General features: G+C 42.4%; 1 protein-coding gene across 1 annotated transcript in view; it reads right to left on the bottom strand.

Annotated features, from left to right (window-relative positions):
* The window catches only part of PAN3 (poly(A) specific ribonuclease subunit PAN3), a 315,850-nt gene that overhangs the window by 225,006 nt on the left and 66,432 nt on the right, over nucleotides 1–24,412 (bottom strand). Inside the window, exons 4-5 of the mRNA XM_029602606.1 lie at nucleotides 18,758–18,828; nucleotides 3,585–3,735 (exon numbers count right to left, since the gene is read on the bottom strand). Coding sequence (XP_029458466.1) covers nucleotides 3,585–3,735; nucleotides 18,758–18,828 — 222 coding nt within the window. The remainder of the gene's footprint in view (nucleotides 1–3,584; nucleotides 3,736–18,757; nucleotides 18,829–24,412) is intronic.

Genomic DNA, 24,412 nt, shown 5'->3' with positions numbered 1-24,412 from the left:
CTGGTTTAACTGAATCAGTGACTCCTGTTTCAGAAACTATACACCAATCATTATGGCACACATATAGATCAAGACAAAAATGCATTTGCCCCCTGGAAAAATGGGAGATCAGTAAATGGTGGAGATCTGTGTGTTGCAGACTCTCTCCAGGTCGGTGCAAGGGTATTAGACACATTAGATGAATTTCACAGCCTTGCGCTCCCCTCCCTCCCAGCCCTTACCACACACGTTAAAAACTGTGCAGTTATAATAGATTTTACATGAAAAAGGACATTCATAGTCTTCTGAAGAAGAAATGCGATGATATTGATATTTTTACATGCACGGCAACCAGAAAACCCTGCAAAAAAGATACTTGGAAGCCATATGGCATTAGGCCTATTGTAAAGTGCCTTCGATATGGGTTTGGCCCTCAAAAAGCCATGAATAAACTGAATTACAATAAACCACCTATACCAAAACAGCACTAAATCCTAGCACTGAAACAGTAACATCCTTATCTATGAAAATATTACACCAGGCCCTAGAACATCATTACATCTCCTACTAGGAAATCAGAATAAGCCATGTTGTTATAGATCCCTACACAGAAACTACATGCCACCAGAATATCTTACTTCTGTCACACATGCAGAACAGAAATGGACTCTCGCCAAATACAGAATAAAGATGCCATAAAGTATAAACAGAAACATGCAGACAAAAATGGACAGGAAACTGCAAAGAATCAGACTCTGTATGCAGTGCAACAATGGAAAACAAACACCATCATTCCTCATAAAATAATAAAATCAAGAAATATAGCACAATCATAATAGTAACACTATTCTAATAGAAAAAATAAATATTTCAAAACTGACAGATCATTCAATAATTAAATAGAAAGTTTAAAAGTTCACACTAACCAATATTTCAAAACATACATATCAAGCACCCAACAATTAAAACTAATAAGAATAAAAAATGTGATCCTTTCTCTCCCACACGCATACAGGCTGTCTCCCGCACAGACATGCATAAAGGCTGACTCCCACACAGACACGCGCTTACAGGCTCTCTCTCACACATGTATACAGACGTTGCATGTCTGCTGCTCTCATGGCTCCTCAGAGTAGTGCCCCTTCTTCTTCAGTGCATATTTTTGCTTACTTGATCCCAAGATTTGGCTTGTTCCACCAATGGGGAAGATATTTTTTAAAAGCTCTTGTTCAATTCAGTTCCCAGGGAGGCAGATGAGGCTGAACGCTTGGATGAGGATCTACTGCAGTTTCTGAGAGACTTATGCAGTTCCTCCATTTTCCAGGCCCTTCATCTTTGTAAAGAGAGGACATCTATCCACAACTGTAACAGTTGGTCTGATCACGATCTGGCACCAGGCAGTAATAGCAGAGGTATGTCCATTTCTAATGAACATGCTCCTTCCACAAATTCAGTCCTTGAACCCACTCACCGTGGGTTTTTTCCTACCAGACATGGTCCTTAATTTTACTTTTTTTTGGTAGCTGCGAAGCTATATTTGTGAGGTCCTGGGATGATCCTGTCTGAAGATATTGCATTATCCTTTTCATTAGCTGTGTTTCCACAACTTTGCCCATTACCAACATTATATTAACATGTCTACTACTGCTACCTGCTGCCACCTTGCTCCCAGTTATGTGTGAGGACTACACCTGCTCTATTCCAGGCCTCTGGATCCTTCCAAAAGATAACCTGAATAAAGGTTTAAGGCATGCAGGCAAACTTTCCTTGAGTTCTCTTAGTATTCTAGGGTATACCACATCATGTCCCATTGTCTACTCTATTTTCAATTGTACTTGCACTTTCAATACTTCCCACTCCATAAATGGAGGAGAGAGAAAATCACAAGTTACTCCTCTATATACTGCTGTAGAACGTTCCCTATAAATATTGTTACGCTTGCTGGCAGCGGAGTCCCATGGCTGGTCTCTACTCACCCACCATTGCAGCAGAAGCAGGCACAGGCTCCCTGGCAGCAGTAGGGAGCCGCTGCCAACACGACTCTCCCTCTTCGCAGCCCTGAGCGCTGCCATCGCTCCACACGGCTCAGGCCACCAACATCCTTCTCAGCTGTTCTTTGCAGCTGGGCTGCCCACATTGCCATCCTTCTACGTGGGTCCCACCGCTGAACCCTGCTCCTTCGTGGTAGAACGCCGTCGACTTCCTCCTGGCATCTGGCGTCCTCCTAGGCGCACGCACCTTCTTCTTCATTTAAAGTGCCTGCGACCCTCCCTGATGACATCACCACATGGGGACTCTATAAGGCTAGACCCTGCTTCCAGCTCCTTGCTCTTGAGAAGTGGATTGCTGTGCCTGAGTTCCTGTGTTCTTGTATTCCTACTTCTTCCCTCGGACTGCGCTTGGCTTCGAACTGGACAGGATTCTGACCGTTGCTGTATGCCGCCTGCCTCGACCCATGCCTGGACCCCGACCACAAGCTACGCCGCCTGCTTCGACCCTTGTCTGGATCTCAACCTCGAGGGTCATTGCCTGTGCCACACTGTCTCTTCTTCCATCTGGACATACATCTCCGCAGAAGCCCCATTTAAGTCCAGCCGGCCCAGAGACCGGAGGGCTCAACCTAAGGGGAATGTGGGCTGGTAGTGGTGAAGCTCCAGCAGGGTCTCTGTTTTCCATCAGCCTCGCCTTCCAACAGTAGGGTCCTATGGGGCTCCTCCCAAGTAGCGTCAACTGCTCCTTGATTCAAGGGTCCACCAGCATAACAGATTGCCAAGGCATAGACCCGGCAGAGGCTGTCGCCCTACAGGCCATTCCGGGCATAGCCCAGAAAATTCAGGAACAGCAACGGTTTACATCTACATCTGATAGACTGGCATCCCTTACAATCATCTTTTTGTTCATGATTCTTTCATGTAAATGAAAGCCCTATTAAGTTTACCCAGGGCAATCTATAGCAAGTCCACTTCTCCCTATCCACCCCTCCTAACTCACATATTTCATGGACTACTGCTCTTCCCCCTTTTCCCCTATTATGCTTTTTTTTTTCTTTTTAGGGGATCATACTTTATTTCCACTAACCAAGACTTGATAATTACAACCACACAAGTCTGTTTGTCACGGAGGCCACCAGATCAATAATTCTGTCGAGAAGACATCAATAAAACTGATCCTACTTGATTACCTAGAAGAACACAATCTCCACACCAAAACTGTTAAATATATTTTTCATCGATTTGAGTCATATTCAAATGAGGTACAATACCTCATGGTTTATCTAACAAACAATTTAAGTAAAGCATAACCTTAGATAAATTATATGCAGAAAATCCTCAAAACAGGTATGACTGTGTTATCCTCAAAACAGGTATGACTGTGTTATGACTGATTAAGTTATTTAATATCTGTACCTAACTTCTCTCTGTACTTTCATTAAGCCGGGTAAGTTTAAATAGGGATTACCTAATATTCGCAAATACTATAGTATGTGTCAGTAATTTACAGGAGTTAAATGATATATTTTATATTCAACATAGGAACTAAACTGTAACAATTCACAATGACTGTATTTACCTACAAGTAATTACTATATTCAATAATTAATTTACCTGGAGCTAGTCCAGCAGTAGCAGGGCTTCCCATAGATGGATGTGAGAACAACGCTTGAGAAAAGGCAGATATATTTGACTGGGACATATTGCTCAGTCTGGAAGTTGATCCTCCTTTGGGAATAAACTCACTTGCAGTAGGATTGGGTGCCTAAAAGAAGTTAATTGTTTCAACATTATAATACTTACAAATAATTTTCAGATATTGTTTCTGTGATTGTTTAAGCAAACATAACCATATAACAAACTGCTCTGTAGTGGCAAAAAACTGTCAACTGATTACGATTGAGATAAACACATATGGCTTACCTGAAACCTTTGCTTTGTAGCGGAAATATTATCATGGATTCACACTAATGCATTTTAAGACTTGTTGGGTCTCCCTACAGAGTTTTCCAAGCTCAGAATTGCAAAACTTAGAATTGCCTAGCAATCAACTACCAAATATTCAAGATAATTATAAAGCTCCTTTCGGATTTGGGCAACTCAAGTCTAGAAAGATTAATGTGCACAACTACCCTAGAGAATGTGATGGATTGTGTGAATCCATAAAAGCTGCAATTTTCATCAAAACCATTAAAGATAAAAAAAATGTATCCTGTTTACAAATGTAAGCATTTTATATGAATTCACACTGATAAGAATTAGCAAGCATACACCATATGCACACTGAACCAAGTACTGTGGTTGCTGTATTAGTCCACTTGAATATCTAAAATTAAACTTAAGTGATACTTTTTTTTATTGCATTAACTCATGACATCTGTGTCCAGCTTTCAAAAATTGTACACTCTTCATCTGGTGAATAAAGAAACAGCATTATTATACTGGGTTTAAATAGTACAGAGTCAGTAAGGCATGAGAGTTTTCTGCATATGCCATAACAACTCAGTAAAGGAATAGGGAGCGTTGGATTGACAGAAGCAGAACAATTTTACAGTTCCAAGGATGAGAAAGCTAATATTTTTAAGTCCTTTTGTGTTGGATTCAAAGTGATAGTCAAGTCACCCAGAATTAACACGGGTCCAGGAGAAGAAACTTGCTCTTTAACCTACATTTGAACCCAATTTAAGAGCTTAGAAAGATCTTTGAACCAAAATAAAAAAAAAAAAAAGAGACACGAGACGAGTAAAATCTCATAATTAACTGTCCCAAATGGGTTTATAGTCAGCTTGTAAACTGGCATGCAATCTTAAAGAAATATGCCAGCTGATAAGGACCATTAGGCCCATCTGGTCTGGCCAATTTTGTTCCTAGTGCAAAGCTCTAGACCCTAGATTTACTTTCACTATTTTACAACTAGGGATCCCATGTGCTTATCCCATACTAACTTGAGATCTGTTACTGTTTTTGTCAACCACCTCCACTGAGAGGCCGTTCCATGTATCCATGACCCTTTTGATGTAAAAATATTTTCTCATGTTGGTCCTGAATCTATCCCCTTGGAACTTCATACAGTAACCTCTTGTTCTAGAGCAGGGATTGCCAAACTTTTTAAACAAAGGGCTGCATGCGACATTTCAAATCACTGAGAGGCCCAGGGGAGGGGAAGCGATGTCCCCTTGGAGTTTTGATGAGTGGTGGGGGGAGGGGGTGTTTGGCAGGTTCTCTCTTGTGTCTAGTCCTTTCTATGATTTGAGTTGCAGCAAAAAAGGGGAGAGGCAGGCAGCTGGATTCACAGAGATGTTTGGAAATAGGGTATTAGTAAAAATATTCCTATGACGTTGGCAGCCCTATCAAAAACCTACCACTCATTCACCTCCCTCATCCTTCAACATCTACATCTGTCCCCTGGGATAGTGGGTGAATGGCAGGGTGATGAGTTTGAGGCACACTTTCTCTCATTCACCCTGCCCTCAATACACTCTTGCTTCTCTTTTCTTCCCCTCACTCCTCTCATTCACATTCCTTTTCCCTCTGTCCTTTCTCTCACAAGAATTTTCCCTCCTCTCATACCTGCTCTCCCTTCATTCCCTCCCATGCTCTTATTCACACTCCCTCTCAAGCAATTTCCCTATTGCAGCCTCTCCTGTCCTTTTTCCTCCCCTCATATCCCTTTTCTTTCACTCCTTCTTCCTCCCCTCACCTTGAGGGCAACTCTTAGGCTTGCGGTTGTTGGGGATCCCGCCAATACTTCCTGCCACTTATGCTTCTGCAAGACTTCTCTTTGGCTGGCAGGGGTTCAGAGCCCCACCAGTATTTCTTGCTTCATTGGTTGTCATGTATAGTTTAAAAAAAAAAAAAAAAGTTGTAAACCATGTTCAATAGGCCGATTAGGCTGTAAACAAAGAATTTTTGGTGTGGTGAAAAAAATTGCTCTGGAGGCTGGAAGCAGCCCACAGGCTAATGTTTGGGGATGCCTGTTCTAGAGCATTCATTCTTCTGATGAGATGGACATAACTGGCATCACAGATACCTGGTGGAAGGAGGATAACCAATGGGACAGTGCTATATCAGGGTACAAATTAAATCACAATGACAGGGAGGATCAACTTGGTGGGGGTGTCGCACTTTATGTCCGGGAGGATCTAGAGTCCAATAGGATAAAAATCATACAAGAGACTAAATGCTCAGTTGAATATATATAGGTAGAAATCCCATGTGTGTTGGGAAAGAGCATAGTGATAGGCGTATACTACCGTCCACCTCGACAAAATGGACAGACAGATGATGAAATGCTAAGAGAAATCAGGGAAGCTAAACAATTTGACAGTGCAATAATAATGGGAGATTTCAATTACCCCAATATTGACTGTGTAATTCCTGGATGTAAGAAATGACTGCATCATGGAGCAATTGGTTCAGGAACCAGCGAGAGAGGGAGCTACTTTAGATTTAATCCTTAGTGGAACACAGGATTTGGTGAGAGAGAGGTAACGGTAGTGGTGTCACTTGGCAATAGTAATCATAACATGAACAAATTTAAACTAATAACTGGAAGAGGGACAATAAGTAAATCTACAGCTCTAACACTAAGTTTTCAAAAGGGAAACTTTGATAAATGAGGAAAATAGAGAAAAACTGAAAGGTGCAGTTGCAAAGGTTAAAAGTGTTAACAGGCATGGAATTACCGTATTTTCCGGCGTATGAGACTGGGCGTATAAGACGACCCCCAACTTTTCCAGTTAAAATATAGAGTTTGGGATATACTCGCCGTATAAGACTACCCTTCTGTGTCACTACATAATGTGGTACCCAGTATACAACAACCAGCCAATCACAGCAAGCGATGTACCTTACCGGCGATTGGCTGGTTGTTGTATACAAATCCTGCTTGGATTGGTCAGCTCTCCCTGCTTGCCCAGCCTTCCCTGTCTCCAAGACTATCAGAGAGGTAACGCATCCCTCTGGCCCACCCTTGTATCCTATTACCGGTACCTCCTTCTCTGCCTCTCAGATCTCGCTCCTGAGGACTGCAGTGAAGCGGCGCAGACGTGCATGTGCGAGATCTGAGAGGCAGACAAGGAGGTACCGGTAATAGAGATGTGAATCGGAACTGGAATCGGTTTTGATTCCGGTTCCGATTCACATCGTGGGTTTTTTTTCGTCCGGCTCGATCGGGTTTTTTTTGGGGGGTTTTGTTTTTTTTTTAAATCGGCTGCGCCCAAGCCGATAAAAAAAAAACCCACCCCGACCCTTTAAAACTAATCCCTCAGCTTCCCCCACCCTCCTGACCCCCCCCAAAGACCTGCCAAATTAATTAAATAAAACCCCCACCCTCCTGACCCCTCCAAAACCTGCCTAATTAAATAAAACCCCCCACCCTCCTGACCCCTCCACAAGATCTGCCAAATTAGTTTTCTACAACCCCCCACCCTCCTCTGGTGGTCCAGGAGCGATCTCCTGGACTTGGGCCGTCGGCTGCCAGCAATCAAAATGGCGCCGACGGCCCTTTGCCCTTACTATGTCACAGGGGCTACCGCTGTCATTGGTCGACCCCAGTGACATAGTAAGGGCAAAGGGCCGTTGGCGCCATTTTGCTTGCTTGCTGGCAGCCGACGGCCCAAGTCCAGGAGATCGCTCCCGGACCGCTCCTGGACCTCCGCTGGACCACCAGGGACTTTTGGCAGGTATTGGGGGGGTCAAGAGGGTGGGGGGTTGTAGTAAATTCATTTGGCAGGTCTGGGGGGGGGGGGGGGATCAGGAGGGTGGAGGGTTTTGTTAGATTTTTTTTTTTGATTTTTTTTTATATTCGCTCCATAAGACGCAGATATTTTCCCCCCACTTTTGGGGGAAAAAAGTGCGTCTTATGGAGCACAAAATACGGTAATTATTCACCCTATAAGACGACCCCCGACTTTTGAGAAGATTTTCAGGGGTTAAAAACTAGTCTTATACGCCGGAAAATACGGTATTAAGAAGGGAATGGTTAATAAAACGGAAAATGTCATAATGCCTGTGTATCGCTCCATGGTGAGACCGCACCTTGAATACCATGTACAATTCTGGTCGCCGCATCTCAAAAAAGATATAGTTGCAATGGAGAAAGCACAGAGAAGGGTAACCAAAATAATAAAGGGGATAGAACAGCTCCCCTATGAGGAAAGGCTGAAGAGGTTAGGGTTGTTCAAGCTTGGAGAAGAGATGGCTGAGAAGGGATATGATAGAGGTCTTTAAAACCAAGAGAGGTCTTGAACGAGTAGATGTGATTCCGTTATTTACACTTTCGAATAATAGAAGGACTAGAGGGCACTCCATGAAGTTAGCAGGTAGCACATTTAAGACTAAATGGAGAAAATTCTTTTTCACTCAACGCACAATTAAGCTCTGGAATTTGTTGAGAGGATGTGGTTAGTGCAGTTAGTGTAGCTGGGTTCAAAAAAAGGTTTGGATAAGTTCTTGGAGAAATCCATTAACTGCTATTAATCAAGTTGACTTAGGGAATGGCCTCTGCTATTACTGCCATCAGTAGCATGGGATCTTCTTGGTGTTTGGGTACTAGCCAGGTTCTTGTGGCCTGATTTGGCTTCTGTTTGAAACAGGATGCTGGGCTTGATGGACCCTTGGTCTGACCCAGCAAGGCAATTTTTTATGTTCTTTACCTCCGAAATAAGACCACCGTATCACATGCACGTTATCTTTTTCCTCTGGAGCTAAGTATATGCCGCTAATATGAGACATTGAAATATGTTACAACTACATGCCATTTTTCAGGAGCCCCACTCTCCTCGCCTGCATTGCGTACAGTCATGGAATCAATTTACATAACATCCTGATTCCTTCTGATTTTTTTTTTTAGACAACACCCATCGGGCATTTCCAATACCTTTGTTTCAACTACTGGTCACAAACCTTATGACATCTCAGTCTGCGCTGTATCAATGAGCACTATCTTCCTCTTTGTACCCATTGTTCAGAGAGCTATCATGTTGAGACATAAGTGCTTGCCGCTCTTCTCAGGTCATGTAAATGATTCATTGTCTTTGTGACAAATTCTACATCAGTTAGCCTTCATGACCAGATCATAGGAGCTGTTTAAAATACAGGCGCAAGAATGCACCTTTCATTCAGCACGGTGTTGAATGAAATCATTCTTTGAATGACCTGCGTTTTTGATCAAGTACTGAGAGACTGGCAAGGCAAACATTTTGGGACACCTTCTATGCCTTGAACAATGGTCTATGACTTGAGTACCCTGATTCCTAACGGATTAAATAAGGAACAGGCCTTTTCTGTTTTCCTGTGAACTGTGGAATAATTTCAAATCACTTTTGGATTTATTCATTAGTTTCACTTTTCAAGTTACACTTTTGCTCTTTTACTTATTTATAAGACCTTTTTGCATTTACATGCAAGCTTTTCATTTTTGTTTCATTTGATTGTTTTTCAGATTTTTGTATTGTATATATGTCATACACAGACATTAATGGGTTTCTCTAATTGAGCTTCTTGAAGATTGAAGTCCCTCCATCATGATTCAGTGTTTCCTCTACTTTCTGAGACTGTGACCAGTGGTTGAGCACAGCTTTTACAGATAAGATTTAATCTATAATTATCCCCTTGAGCAGTTGTGATACAAAATGTCAGCTTATGTTGAGCCTCTCTCTCTTTACACCGATTATCACATTTGAGGTTATACCACAAGGCATTTCTCAATTTTAGTGTAATGAAAATATTTCAAAAAAGTTATTTTTGACTATAAAAACATTTAAGCTCTTTCATTTGCACATGTGGTCTCCAGAATTGTATACAGTATTCTAAATGAAATCTGACCAAAGACCTATACAGGGACAATATCACCTCCCTTTTTCTGTTGACAATTCTTCTCACTATGCAGCCAAGATTATTTCTGGCTTTTGTCAACGCTTTATCCACCTATTTGGCTACATTAAGATCATCAGATACAATCACCTCCAGATCCTGCTCTTCCTTTGTGCTTAGAAGAATTTCACCTCCAATATTGTAACTCTCCCTTGGGTTTCTGCATCCTAAATGCATTACTCTGTATTTTTTTTTAGCATTAAGTCTTAGCTGCCAGAACCTAGACCATTCCTTAAGCTTCGCTAGCTCTTCTCATGTTTTCCACACTTTCCTGGCTGTCTACTCTGTTACAGAATTTGGCATCAACAGCAAAGAGACAAAAGTTTCCTGACAATCCTTCTGCTAGGTCGCTCACGAAAATGTTGAAGAGAACTGGTCCAAGGACTGATCCCTGAGGCACATCGCTAATAACACCGCCTCCTCAGTCAAAAATCTATTTATCATTACCCTTTGTCACCTCCCACTCAGCCAGTTTCTAACCCAGTCATTGTAGATTCCATACCAAAGGCAATCAATTTATTTATAAGTAATTCTCCTATGCAGAACCATGTCAAAGCTCTTACTGAATCCAAGTATACTACATCTAGTGCTCTCACTTGATCCAGCAATCTGGTCACCCAATCAAATAAATTAATCAGATTCATCTGACAAGTATTACTTCTGGTAAAACCATGCTGCCTTGGAACTTGCAATCCCATTGGATTCCAAATGGATTGCAGTCTTTTTGAAAACCAGGAAGCAGATGTAGTAAAAATGCTACTTGTTCAAGTGGTGGACCAGGTTCAACCAGTTTGGCCAAAAAAATAAGACAATTTCTCGAATCTATTCTCTGACTTGGGCGCCAGTGAGGTGGATACCTCCTTTGGTACTTCCATCCCACTAACGGATGGTGCAACTCTTTGGCCCTTCTGCTTCAATTTTCTGTGTCAGTTTGCCAATTCCAATCTTCAATACTTCTAGTTAAGACTGGTTTTCATCTTTCAGAATTTGACTGCCCTTGATAACAATCTTGAGCAGATGCCACAAAGGGATGAAACAAGTTCCTCTCTCAAACACTAGATGGACATTTTCTATCTGTACTTGAGGCAAAATTTGAAGTCCCTGGTATGCTGCTCAGCCATTGTTTTAAAAAAAATAGAAGAATCAAAATCAAAAGGAATAAAGGTTTGCAAAAGAGAAAGATAACCAAAGAAAAACGCTAACTGGAATAGCTGACAGGGCTGCAGCTTATATAATGTCCATTGCAGGGATCAGCAAAAAACCAAAATGTTTAAAGTGCCAAAAACCTTAATTAGGGAACTAGAAGGAAAGAAAACAAAAAAATCAGAGGAACACTGAAGCTAAAGACAGCTTTAAAGCAATTAAAGTAAATTCTGCAGGGGACCACTGCTGATGAAAAACAACAAATCCATTTTGACTAGGTTTGGAAAAAATGAAGTAAGGCATGTTACAGAACCGTGGAACTACCATGAATGCTCAGAAATACTTTTCAAGAATTCCTGATAAGCCCTGGAAACATCCAACAGGCACCAACCAACAATTTAATAACTCATATGTGTAATGGATGATCTGCTCATCTTCAGAGAAAAAAAATCAATAGGATAAGAAAGGGGAATGAAAGAGTGCATGATTGGCTGGAACTTTGCAAAAAGCAAATGTTGCTTACCTGTAACAGGTGTTCTCACAGGACAGCAGGATGTTAGTCCTCACATATGGGTGACATCACAGGATGGAGCCCAATCACGGGAAACTTCTGTCAAAGCTTCCAGAACTTTGACTGGCCCCTACTGGGCATGCCCAGCATGGCATTAACCCTGCAGCCAGCAGGGGTCCCCCTTCAGTCTTATTTAAAAGCTACAGGCAGTGCCGAAAAATAAAATAAGAAACATCGCCGCGGGGCGGCGGGCGGGTTTCGTGAGGACTAACATCCTGCTGTCCTGTGAGAATACCTGTTACAGGTAAGCAACATTTGCTTTCTCACAGGACAAGCAGGATGGTAGTCCTCACACATGGGTGAGTACCAAACTGAGGATGTCCGAGAAATGCACCAAATGTACCCAGGTGTGCAAGGCACTAGGACTGGGACAAAATTTGGCCAAGGGCATCGTGAACCCTAACGGGCAGAAGGGTGTTGGTACGTCACGTTGTAAATAGGTTATGAAGGACAGATTGGCCGAAGATGGAATCTTGTCTTCCGGCTTTGTCCAAGCAATAGTGGGCTGCAAAGGTGTGGAGAGAACTCCAGGTGGCAGCCCTGCAAATGTCAGGAAGCACCCCCGATCGTAGATGTGCTACTGAAGTCACCATGGCCCTCACAGTGTGTGCTTTAACACAGTCTTGAAATGGAATGCCCGCTTGCTGATAGCAAAAGGATATGCAGTCCGCTTACCCACAGGCTTCCCTAACTTGTTAAGGTGGAAAGAGACAAAATTGAGTGCTTTCCCTGTGGGCAGCTGTACGGTCTAGGTAGAATGCTAGAGCCTGTTTACAGTCAAGGGTATGCAGAGCCTGTTCTCCTGGATTGGAATGGGGTCTGGGAAAGAAGGTAGGTGATATAATGGATTGATTAATGTGAAAACTCCGATACTACCTTAAGCAAGAATTTAGGGTGAGTGTGGAGTACCGCCCGGTCCTCCAGAAGTTTAGTGTAAGGCGGATAGGTAACTAGGGCCTGTAATTCACTAACTCTGCGAGCTGAAGTTGATTGCCAGAAGGAAAATCACTTTCCATGTGAGATAGCGAAGATCACAGGAGTGAAGAGGCTCGAATGGTGGTTTCATGAGCCGACCCAAAACCAGGTTGAGGTCCCAAGAAGGGGCCGGAGGACGCAGTGGAGGCATGAGGTGAAGCAAGCCTTTCAGAAAACGTGTTACAAGGGGCTGTACTGATATAGGAACATCCCCAATACCTTTATGGAAGGCGGCTACCGCACTGACATGCATCCTGATGGAAGAAGTTTTTAGACCCGACTCTGATAAATGCCAGAGATAGTCCAAAAACTTCGTAATTGGACAAGTAGAGGGGTCAAGGGCTGAGAAGAGCACCATGACGTGAACCTGTTCCATTTGTAAGAGTAAGCTTTTCTCGTGGAAGGCTTCCGTGAAGCAATCAAGACACGGGAAACTGGTTCAGAAAGTTTAAGTGGCTGAAGGATTAATCTTTCAACATCCATGCCGTCAAGGCATGAAGATTGGGATGGCGGAGGCACCCGTCGTTTTGAGTGATCAGAAGTGGGTCCTTTCCCAAGGGAATGTGCCTGCGAATGGAGAGATCCTGCAGTACTGGAATCCACACTTGGCGTGGCCAGTGAGGTGCTATCAGGATCATGGTTCCCTTGTCCTGAAGTAACTTCACGAGAGTCTTCGAGAGAAGAGGAAGTGGAGGGAATGCGTAGAGTAGACCGGTTGCCCACGAGAGGGAGAATGCGTCTCTGGGCTGAGAGTGTGTGCTGCGAATGAGAGAGCAGAAGTTCTCTACTTTGCAGTTTTGAGGAGACACAAAGAGGTCCATCTGAGGATAATCCCATTGTTGGAAGATGGAGTTCGCCACCGAGGGGTTGAGAGACTACTCGTGCAGTTGAAAGATGAGACTCAGCTTGTCTGCCAACACAATGTCCACTCTCGGCAAGTAGGTGGCCCTGAGGTACATCGAATGGGAGAGAGCTTCCGCCCATATCTGTGCAGCTTCCTGACACAGAAGGAAGGAGCCTGTGCCTCCCTGTTTGTTGATGTACCACATGGCCACCTGGTTGTCCGTCTGGATCAGGATAACTTGATTTGAGAGGCAATCCTGAAATGCCCTGAGAACATATCTGATTGCTCGAAGCTCCAGGAAATTTATTTGGTGTTTGGCTTCCTCTGGAGACCAAGACCCTTGTGTCTGCAGATCGGCCACATGGGCTCCCCACCCGCAGTTGGAAGCATCGGTGGTGAGAATTAATTGAGGGTCTGGAGTCTGAAAGGGCAAGCCATGGAGGAGATTGATCTGATTTTTCCACCAGGCTAGAGACTGACGGAGTGAGTCGGTTACATGGACAATGGTCGACAGGGCCTGAATGCTTTGAGTCCATTGAGACCTTAGAGTCCACTGCATGACTCTCATGGCCAAACAGGCCATTGGTGTGACCTGAACTGAGGACGCCATGTGTCCCAGGAGGATGAGAAAGTGGCGTGCAGTCGCGGAGTGCTGAGACTGCAGTTGGTGTGAAAGAGACACGAGGGTGAGAGCTCGCTGTCGAGGCAGAAAAGCCTTTGCCTGCAAGGTGTCCAAGTCTGCCCCAAAGAACGACAAGTTTTGAGATGGGACTAAGTAGCATTTGTCGTAGTTGACGAGAAATCCTAATGAAATTAGAATGTGTAAGGTTAGTTTGAGGGACGACAGAGCAGCTTGCTGAGTGGGAGCCCTGATTAACCAGTCGTCTAGATAGGGGTAAACATGAACACATTGGGTCCTGAGGAAGGCTGCAACTACTACGAGGCATTTTGTGAACACTCGTGGTGCAGATGCTAGGCCGAAAGGAAGCACTCTGTATTGATAGTGCTTGGGGCCTACTAGAATCCTCAGGTATTTACGATGAGATGGAGTTATCACAATATGAGTGTATGCGTCCTGGAGGTCCAGAGAGCAGAGCCAGTCTCCTCTTTGTAGAAGAGGAAGAAGCGAGCCTAAGGATACCATCTTGAACTTCTCTCGCTGGAGGTACTTGTTGAGGGCCCGTAGGTCCAGAATAGGACGAACGCCTCCCGATTTTTTGGGGATTAGAAAGTACCGGGAATAGAATCCTAAGCCATGCTCCGAGTAGGGTACGGGTTCTATTGCCTTGGACTGGAGAAGCAGGGAGACCTCTTGATCCAGATGGATGGAGTGATAGGATGTTCTCCACGTCAGTAGAGGTGGGGAGTCCAGTGGCACAGAGAGAAAGTTCAGATGGTAACCCTGAGCAATTATCGCCAGTACCCATTGGTCTGAGGTGATTGAGTGCCATATGTTGTGGTAGTGGCACAATCAACCTCCCACTGGTATGTGAGGCAATGGAAGCTGGCTGCTGCTCTCTAGGTGGAAGTCAAAAACCTGAAGCAGGCCCTAGTTGAGGAGCTGCTTGCGGTTTTTGTTTACTTGTTTGACGAGACTGTGCTTTTTGAAAAGGTCTTGTGGCACGGGATCTGGTTGATGGCAGGTAGACTTCTTCGGGTGGAAGAATGACTTTTTAGAGTCCTTTCTGAAGGACTGTTTAGAAGAAAAGTCAGAAGGCATCAGAGAGAGCTGTCTTAGGGTCTCATGATGGTCCTTAAGTTCCGCCACCATCCATTGAATCTGTTTGCCAAACAGATTATCTCCTACACAGGGCAGGTTGGATAACCTGTCTTGTACCTCAGGACGAAGATCCCTCAGCCAGGCCTACCTTCTCGCCGAAATATCAGCTGCAGATACCCTTGTAGCAGTATCAAAGATATCATAAGATGATCTAATCTCATGCTTGCCTGCCTCGAAATCCTTATTTACTAGGGTTTGTAGCTGATCTTGAAATTGCTGAGGCAGGGAGTCTGTCAAGTCTTGTATCTGCTTAAAAATGACCCTGTTATATTAGGTCATATAGAGCTGATAAGCAGCAATTCGGGAGATGAGCATTGATCCTTGGAAGACTCGGCGACCAATGGCATCTGGAAACTTCTGCTCCTTGCCAGGGGGAAAAGAAGTGTGAGGCTTTGACCTCTTTGCTCTCTTCTGTGCCGATTCTACCACTACAGATTGGTGATCCAATTGTGGTTTCTGAAAGCCCTGAGCTGACTGCACCAAATAGGTAGTATCAGCTTTTCTGTGGACTGGAGCAATGGAGCCAGGATGTTCCCAGTTCTTCTTTAGGAAATCCAGAAGAACCTGGTGGATAAGGATGGAGGTTATTACCTTGGAGGCATCCAGGAATTGAAGCAACTCCATCATCTGATGCCTATCATCCTGTTCAGTCTGTAATTGGAAGGGAACCAATTCAGACATTTCCTTCACAAAATTTATAAAGGAAAGGTCCTCTGGAGGAGAACGCTTTCTATTTTCAGTGGGTGAAGGTGGTGAAGGCAAATCATCAGTGTCTGGTGAGGAATCATCAGTTCAGGTATCATAAGGATCAGCTCCTGCCCCTCTAGGATGTAGAAGGGGATGGGATGGTGGGATACCTGAAGATCCTGGTCTAGGCTCCGAAGGAATAATTGGAGGCACCGATGAAGGCATCGAAGGAACCGGCGCAGACATCGAGGGCATCGATGGTTGGCTCCGTGGTGCCGACGGGCGTAGCGGCATCGATGGCTGAGGCAGAACTCCCGAAGGAGGGATGCGAAATGGTGTTTCTCCTCCCGATGACAGAGTGAGAGGGGAGGGCACCGGCGCCATCGGTGACCCAGGGTCCATCGGTGGAAAAGCAGCAATGAGCGCTTGCATCCTGGAGAGCAGCGGTGCCAACGCTGCCGGAATCGGGTCGGTGATCGGTTCCGCAATCGGTACCGGTGTCGGTGCCGGAGGAACCTGAAGTCATTGCATCATCTTGTCGATGACCTCCTGAACCAGTCAGTCCAGTTCTTCTCGGAGACCTAGAGCAAGCAGCCCCGGCTCCAGAACAGAAGAAGGAGGCAGAGGCATAGCTGGAGGGAGCACCGTTAAAGGCGGAGTCGCGGCTCCCGATGCCCTCTCGGGGGAGGGTTGCCTCGGTGACCCTGTCGCTGAAAAGGTCGGTGCCTTTTCTGGACAGGGTTTCTTCGAAGGTGGCTCTGACGATGGCGAGGTCGATGATCCGAGACTTTCTATGCCGGTGGCGATGTTTGCCTCTACGATCCCCTCGGTCCTGAGGGGGAGTAGAGGGTGTCGAAGGCCGAGATGTCGTCGATGCTGGACCGTCACTGGCCGGTGGACGATGCTGGCGCGAAGTTGATGCAATGGACGGAGTCGGGGTTTGAGCACGGAAGAGAAGTTCCATCTTCTCCATTCTGGCCTTGCGACCTTTTGGTGTCATTAGGGCACATTTGGTGCAGGTCAAGACATCGTGCTCTCGTCCAAGACACATTACACAGACTTTATGGGGGTCTGTATTGAACATGGTGCGATTACAGTCCGGGCACCGACGGAACTCCAACACCATGGCAAAAAATTGAGCCGCGGTACGGTCGACGACCAGTAGGCTGCGAGAGCCAAACTCGACGGTAATCGACGGAAACACGGGTAAAAACTTACCAGAGTACCGCGGCTTGAAAAAGTTAGAGGAGGCACCTCTGTGGGGCAAATTAACTTTTAGTAATTCCATGAGGAAAATTCCTGTCAGGAATCTCTGCAGAGCTCCTTAACCGCGAGGCTACTGCTGCGTAGAAAAAAGAAGACTGAAGGGGGACCCCTGCTGGCTGCAGGGTTAGTGCCATGCTGGGCATGCCCAGTAGGGGTCAAAGTTCTGGAAACTTTGACAGAAGTTTTCCGTGACTGGGCTCCATCCTGTGATGTCACCCATATGTGAGGGCTTCCATCCTGCTTATCCTGTGAGAACACAAGAAATCTGGAAAAAGCAAAAAAGAAAAGAAAGAAGGAGAGAAAGAGAACAGGAAAAAATGAAAATAGAACAAAAGAAGAAAAGAAGAAAAGAAGAAATTAGTCACAAAAATACTTATAAAATTGTAAAATTGAAATCTAAAATATTCAATGTGTGGAAATAAGTTAACACAGCAGAATTAAAACAAAAGATATATTCAATTTTTATTTTTTTTTTAACTTTAAAGATAGCCACCTAGGTAGAAAAGGACAGGTTGTTCTTTTTAAGAAGTTCACCTGAAAAGAGGATTTGGGGGGGAAGGAGGAGGAGAAACATCCCTCCAAAAACTAGTCCAAAGGAGAACTAGGAGCCCCCTTGGCCCAGACTCCATTCAACCAAGGGAGGGAGACAAAGCTTTCACCTTAAAGGCTTCTTCAAACTAGCAAGGTCTGCCCCAGGGCTATACTCAACTGGGAGAGGGAGGACCTGTCTTTCACAGCAGTAGCTGCCCTCTAGGAACCATTCCTTCTCATCTAGCCTAACCAGGCCTTTCTCCACACCACAGGATATTCGCCTATCATCTGCTATAGACAGAATATTGGCAGGCTAAGGTCAGTATGGATGCATACAAAAGGGCAATGTCAGCGAATCTTTGATCTCTGTCTCCATCTGCTGGACAGGGGACATAACCCATTTGTCTGAATTAGTCTAACTGGATGAAGAGGAAGTTACTGCTATCAATTCACCTCAAAACAAACTACTGAAACTTCATAAATCAAACCAAGGCCTTCACTCAGTCCCACGACAGACACTTTCTCCTTGAAAATTCTACCAGAGCTCTTATCATGAGACATCCTTCAACTCCAAGTGCTTTTTATTCTATCTTATTTGATTACTTTTTTTTTTTTTTAAACTGGTGCCTGCATTGCTCCCTTATCCCCAATTCCTAAGAGACAAATTCATATGACATGCTCTGCTACAAGCCAATCAACCATGAATACTCTACCTCATTTCTACTCCTGGTTATGCCCTTATGATCATTAAATCTGTGTTAATGGTAAACTAAGATTCAAATGCAATTGGAATTAACAGTTTGTAATCTATCTTTTGATCATTTGTTGTGTAAAGGCAGAATATCAAATGTCTATAAATAAATGCCTGAATGTAAACTAGAAAGACTGACCAATTTTAAACTGAACTTAAAAGGCATAAACTCCTTTATTGTGCACCATCATAACCAGCTTATTTATATACATACACAATGTCACATTGCAAGACTGTGGGGAATAGGAGTTAGCTTTGCAAGAACACCAACTTGAACTTATAAGAATCATTTTAATCTATACTTTAATATTACAAGTTTGTTTCTCTTGCTAACATCACAAATGCACTTAAAGTAGTTACCTACCTTTCTCCTTTGAGACATACTAAGGGCTGCAAAGTCATTAAACAAGGATGAAGGAGGAGAATTTAGAGAATCTGCAAGAGAAAAAAAAATGCTTAATTCCTACTGTACTCCTTAAGAAATATATTTTTTAAATATTCATGTCTGATTTACACAATGTAAATTAAATGTGGAAAATTCTGAACTTGATACTACAAAAAAAAAGAAGCACCATTTTCCATATCACAGGATTAAATAGATTCAACATATCTGATTCATCCAGAGTTATCTGTATGAAAATTCAGAGTGACAATAACCCTTCCTCCTTAAACCCTTTTCCTTTTGTACTACTGTTAAAACTTAACTCTACGGAAAGACTTTGCTATTTTGGAAAGTGGGTGCAAAGGAAGGTTAACATTTTTCAACTTAAGGGAAATGAGTGGGCCTGCACCCCCGAGCCCACCTGTAACCGGGTGCCATGGCTGACTACTGTTGGGGAACAGGGCTTCTAGCTACGGGAAGGAAAGGAGGCTCACGGCCGTGGTGCACCTGACGCTTTTCTTCCCGTTGCCCTCATTTCTCTTGAGGCCTCCTACCCCCTTCCCCCAGCGTCACATTGGCTTAAGTCTGCTGGGGATGGGCATCCATCTGGTGATGGCAGTGAGGAGGGAGAAGGGAGGAGAGGCAGTGCACAGTGATGATGTCAAAGGCGCAAGAGCACAGTCGCCCTCTTTTTTATCGTGCCAGCCTTTCCCACCCTCCCTCCCCTAGAAAGCATGTGTCCGGGGCAGGTTAGAATGGTTACTGCCCAAGAACTCATGTATTCAATGTCTGTGAGACAATTTTCTTAGTTATGCTTTGGGGTAAGCAGGAGCAAGGAGTTGCATATCATTAGTCAGTTTGATATGTTGGTGAGTCCACTTGGTACCGTTAAATGTCATATAGTCAGACAGTAGCACATTATTTAGTTTAGAAGATATGATGGATGTATTGAATATATTGTCGCAGCTGGGGGTGGGTACCTGAGCCAGTTGAGGGGTTTCTGGCATGATGCAGGGGTGCACCACAGTAAGGACATCACCAGGCTGGCACCAGGGCAATGGGTACATCTTGGGGGCCCCTTACTTGGGGATATGACGGGGAGTCCAGCAGGAGGCTGCCTTGCTTGGATTCACGGTGGGCGGCAGTGGGTAGTTCAGTTGGCTACGGCAATCAGCTCAGGAACAGGTCATGTTAGTTTTGACCTTTGGTTAATAAAAGCTTTTTATTCCAATTCAATGTGTAAGTTTTAATTGTACTAAAAAAGTTAATTTATGCAAACAATTCTGGATCTTTTATTTGAACACAGTAGCCCCTCGCAGTCTGAACTTAGAGATAGAATGGTACTCGATTAGTTAAATGACGTCAATCTTGATATACCATCACAGTGCAACGCTGGACTTATGTCATCAGTTTGACATCTAAGGAAGTTCCTCTATTTGTGTATCATTCATGTTATTGCTATTTCTGGTAAAAATTGGTGCTATTTCATATTAACACCATCATTGACTGTAAGAGTAGAGGCATTAAGACTACATTGAGATCAGCCTATATTTTCTCACTAACATTTTTTCTCAGGTTTTACAGAGCTGAAAGACTCCCTGATGCAGAAATGCTTGATCCAAAATACGGATCATGTCGGGATGGGATGTGAACTCTTTGAGCAAAGATAAGATTTTTACATGCAATCAAAAAAATCTTTTGAAAAAAAAATAGTACAAAATTTTGCCAGATTATTATTTATAAGACAATGAAGGTCTCAGGACGGGTAGCTTCTATTATGATGGCATGATAGAATAAGTATATATTGGTGTGTGGGCAAATGTTTTCTTAAAGTATGTCTCAGAATTTCCCCTGATCTCCACGCTGGCTTCTAGTGAACATGTTTTAATTCTGTCATACTTGTATATTACATGCTATTTTGGATACCGGGGGGGGACAACACAGTGAGACAGCGAAGTGTAGTGGCTGCTAGAATTAATAAGCTTTACTTAGGGACATCTAAGAAGTCACAACCTACTAATAAGCCAGCTCCTCAGGGCAGTGAAAGCCAGCATAGTGTACATGACTCTCACTGACCTATGGATGCTCGGATATGCTTGGGGCAGGGCAGACCAAAAACATGCAAATCTTTTTTAAAGCAGACCTGCAAAGAAGCCTTGATTGACTTTTAAAGTAAGTTCAATTTCCTGAAATTAAAAAAATAAAAACCTGTACTCTCTACCCCCAAACAAGAAAGTAATGGCAATCAGTAGTAGTATAGGGCTCATGGGAAAAAGATTTTGGGGAGAAAGGAATCAAATTGGATACTGTCATTTCAATAATTTATTTAGAATTAGACACAAAGTAATTACAAAATGCACAAGACAGCAGACTGACAGGCGATATCCCAGACCAATCAAAATTTTAAAAAGATTTGACTCAAAAAATGTCAGTGCAACAATTTACAGTGCATGAATATTTATTAAAAATGACAGTGTTACAGTTAAATTTGAAGGGAGGGGTGGGAGGATGGTTGGCAAGGGTTATTTAGCATTTCTTATATTCCATTAATATCCATAGATTAAATACAGAGTATGGTTCAGTTATTGAAATTTTACAAGATCCATACACAGTTCCATACACAGTTCTGATTGGTATTATTTAAGGTATTTCTTGTATTTATTGAATAAACTGTAAGAACTGTAGTAATTATACAAGGAGTAATTTTCTATATTGTATATACATATACTATGTTCTTGAAAAACAACAAAAATATCTTATCTGTGAAAAGAAACACAAAGCAAAAGATTACAAAAAAAATCAGGAACAGAAAATATTACCAAAATACACAGCTAAGTTTAGCTTTTTAGTTTTGTTTTTTTTTAAACTCAGGAAAAAGAAATGTTTGGCTGCACCTGTCATACAGCTGAGAAATTATATCCCTAGTGCCCCACAAATTAATGAACTCTCACATAGCTGAAAGGACAGTTAATCAGTAGGAATTTTTACATTTGCAGACCAGCGGCATACAAGATTCAACTTTCTTACAAGACATCTGACACCAGTTTTAAATGTACTGCATTTAATTCTGACCAACAATAATTCATTAGGAAATTTAAATCCAGTTTGAAAAGGAATTCTAAACTGAGTAAGAAAGTAAAATGAGGCTGGTATCGGGATCTGCTCTGCAGTATTTTTTGTGCATGCAAACCAACATATAATGTCACCAGCTGAGAAACACAGTTTCCTTTTTATCTGAGGAGGGTTAAGTGGTGCAGCCTGTATTTTTCATTTCCTTAATTCAATTATGATTTCACAACCATAGGCAGGTAAATAAACATGTACTTTAGAGTGGAGGCGTCTGATATTCTTTGAAGAAAAACACAAATATATAGGGGGACACATGCAAACAAAGAAGGGCTGAATTCGCACAAGTCAAACTTATGAGCAGTAGCTAATTAAAATGAAAAAAAACAAAACCAAACAATTCATGGTCTATGAACAGCAGGTTTTTAGTTGACATATGAAATATTCTGTTCTCTTTTCATACTCTGTTCTTAGTTTCTCTTCCCTTAACAACATGCCCTTATGGGGCAAATAACCTCTTAAATACCATGTTGAAACTTCATAAATGTCAGTTTTTATTCAACTTCTGTGGCTGGATGGCAGAGACTCCCAATTTTTTTGGCTATTTTTAACACTCACATAATGTTTGAGGAAACAAAAGACCTAGCCAAAAAAATACAATGTTAGCTTTTCACTCTTGATTTTGTACTGGACTTGTCCAATTAAAATTTTATACATTTTCAGTTGATGCAAAATTAACTCAAGCAATTTGTTTTAGGTTTTAACAAGTGGAAGCCCGTAACAAAATCACAAAAGCCATTATTTTTAGTTTCGGACTGCCCTTATCCCCTCTCTTCTTTTGCCTCCCCCACTGACCAGGGCTCAGAAAAAGGATTCTCAGCCCTGCACTGTCCTCCTTCCAGTCCACTTAATAGGATCCCTGACCCTGCACATACATTGTCCTCCCAGGACAGATTTCAATGGTTCACAACAGAGAAAACTGTGTACACAGCATGCCAGCCATTCTTTCAGTACCAGCTACCACACAGTTTTTATTCTCCTTTTTTAGTTTTTTTTTAAATTTAAAAGACAGATATGACTTATTGGCAAGTCTACAGCATTTACGCTTTCAAAAGACATCTCAATTATGTGTGTAGGGAACCTGGAAATGGCTTAACATAGCTTCCACACAAACGGGGCATGTTTATTGCTGGTTCTTATGTTTTACACTATGATTTAATAATTTTTATGATGTTTTTACTTTGATTTGTTATTCCTTTAGCAACATTTTACACATTAAACAATTTATATTATCTAATTATGAACTATGAAGTTTTTATATTTTATGCTGCATATATTGTTTTTAAAATTATGTATAAGACTTGTCCCTGTTATTTACTTTCTATAAACTGTAATTTCAGTTTAGTGTTATTTTGTAACTTTTTTCTTCCCCTTTTTAATCATTCTATATATAACTTTGGCAACATATGTATTTATTTATTTATGTAAAAGTATTTATATACCGCTTTTTAAAATAAAATTTTATCAAAACGGTTTACAATATGTTAAAATAAAGTAAAAATAAAATATAACTAAAATAAACTTAAAATACATAAATTTAACTAAATAGCTAGATAAATGTTAGCTAAAACAAATTATTAAATAACAAAATAATAATAATGGTAACATGCCGTGGGTAAAGAGTAGGGAGGGTAAAAGGGATGGAGGGGGGGAAGAGAGGGGGGGGGGTAGCAACTTATCGAATTGTAATGTCCTAGAAAGAACATGGATGGGATAATAGAAGAGAGACGATAATGTAATATGTATCTGATGAGAGAAATTTAGGGGATGGAGTTTCATTTTTGATCAGGGAGATGTTTAGTGGGAATGTTAAATGCTTGTTGAAAAAAGAATGTTTTTAAAGCCTTTTTGAAATGATGAGGATTTGATATTAAACGAAGTGGGTTGGGTAAAGAGTTCCAGAGAGATGGTCCTGCAACAGAAAAAGCTCTTTTCCTGGTGATATCTAATCTGGCTTGTCTTGGTGATGGAATGTCTAAGAGATTTTGAGTAAGTGATCTTAAGTGTCGGGTGGGTTTGTAAATGCGGAGTAAGGTGCAAAGCCAAGTGGATGTAGAGTTGTAAATTAAACTATGAATGATTGAGATTACTTTGTATTTTATCCTGTATTTTATGGGTAACCAGTGAAGGGAATGTAAGATAGGTGTAATGTGATTACGAATGGAGGTACTGGATAATAAGCGAGCTGCACTATTTTGAACTAATTGTAGCGGGTGAATTGATGAGTCAGATAGACCTAGATATAGAGCGTTACAATAGTCTAGACCAGAAAATATAAGAGATTGTAGAACAGTCCTGAAATCACGATAGAAAAGAAGAGGACGAAGACGTTTCAGAAGCTGTAATTTGTAGAATGATTTCTTTGTTAGGGAGGAAATTTGTTGTTTCATTGATAAGTCTGTATTTATGGTTACACCTAGATTTATGGCATGGCAGTTAATTGGGATGGTTGAGCCATTGAAAGTGAAATGAGATGGTGGGCCTATAGAGGAATCTGTAATGGATGTTAAA

This window comes from Rhinatrema bivittatum, chromosome 5 (genome assembly GCF_901001135.1).
Source record: "Rhinatrema bivittatum chromosome 5, aRhiBiv1.1, whole genome shotgun sequence".
NCBI classification, from domain to species: Eukaryota; Metazoa; Chordata; class Amphibia; order Gymnophiona; family Rhinatrematidae; genus Rhinatrema; species Rhinatrema bivittatum.
The sequence above is the reverse complement of the archived record's forward strand: the minus strand, read 5'-3'. Positions and strand labels throughout refer to the sequence as shown.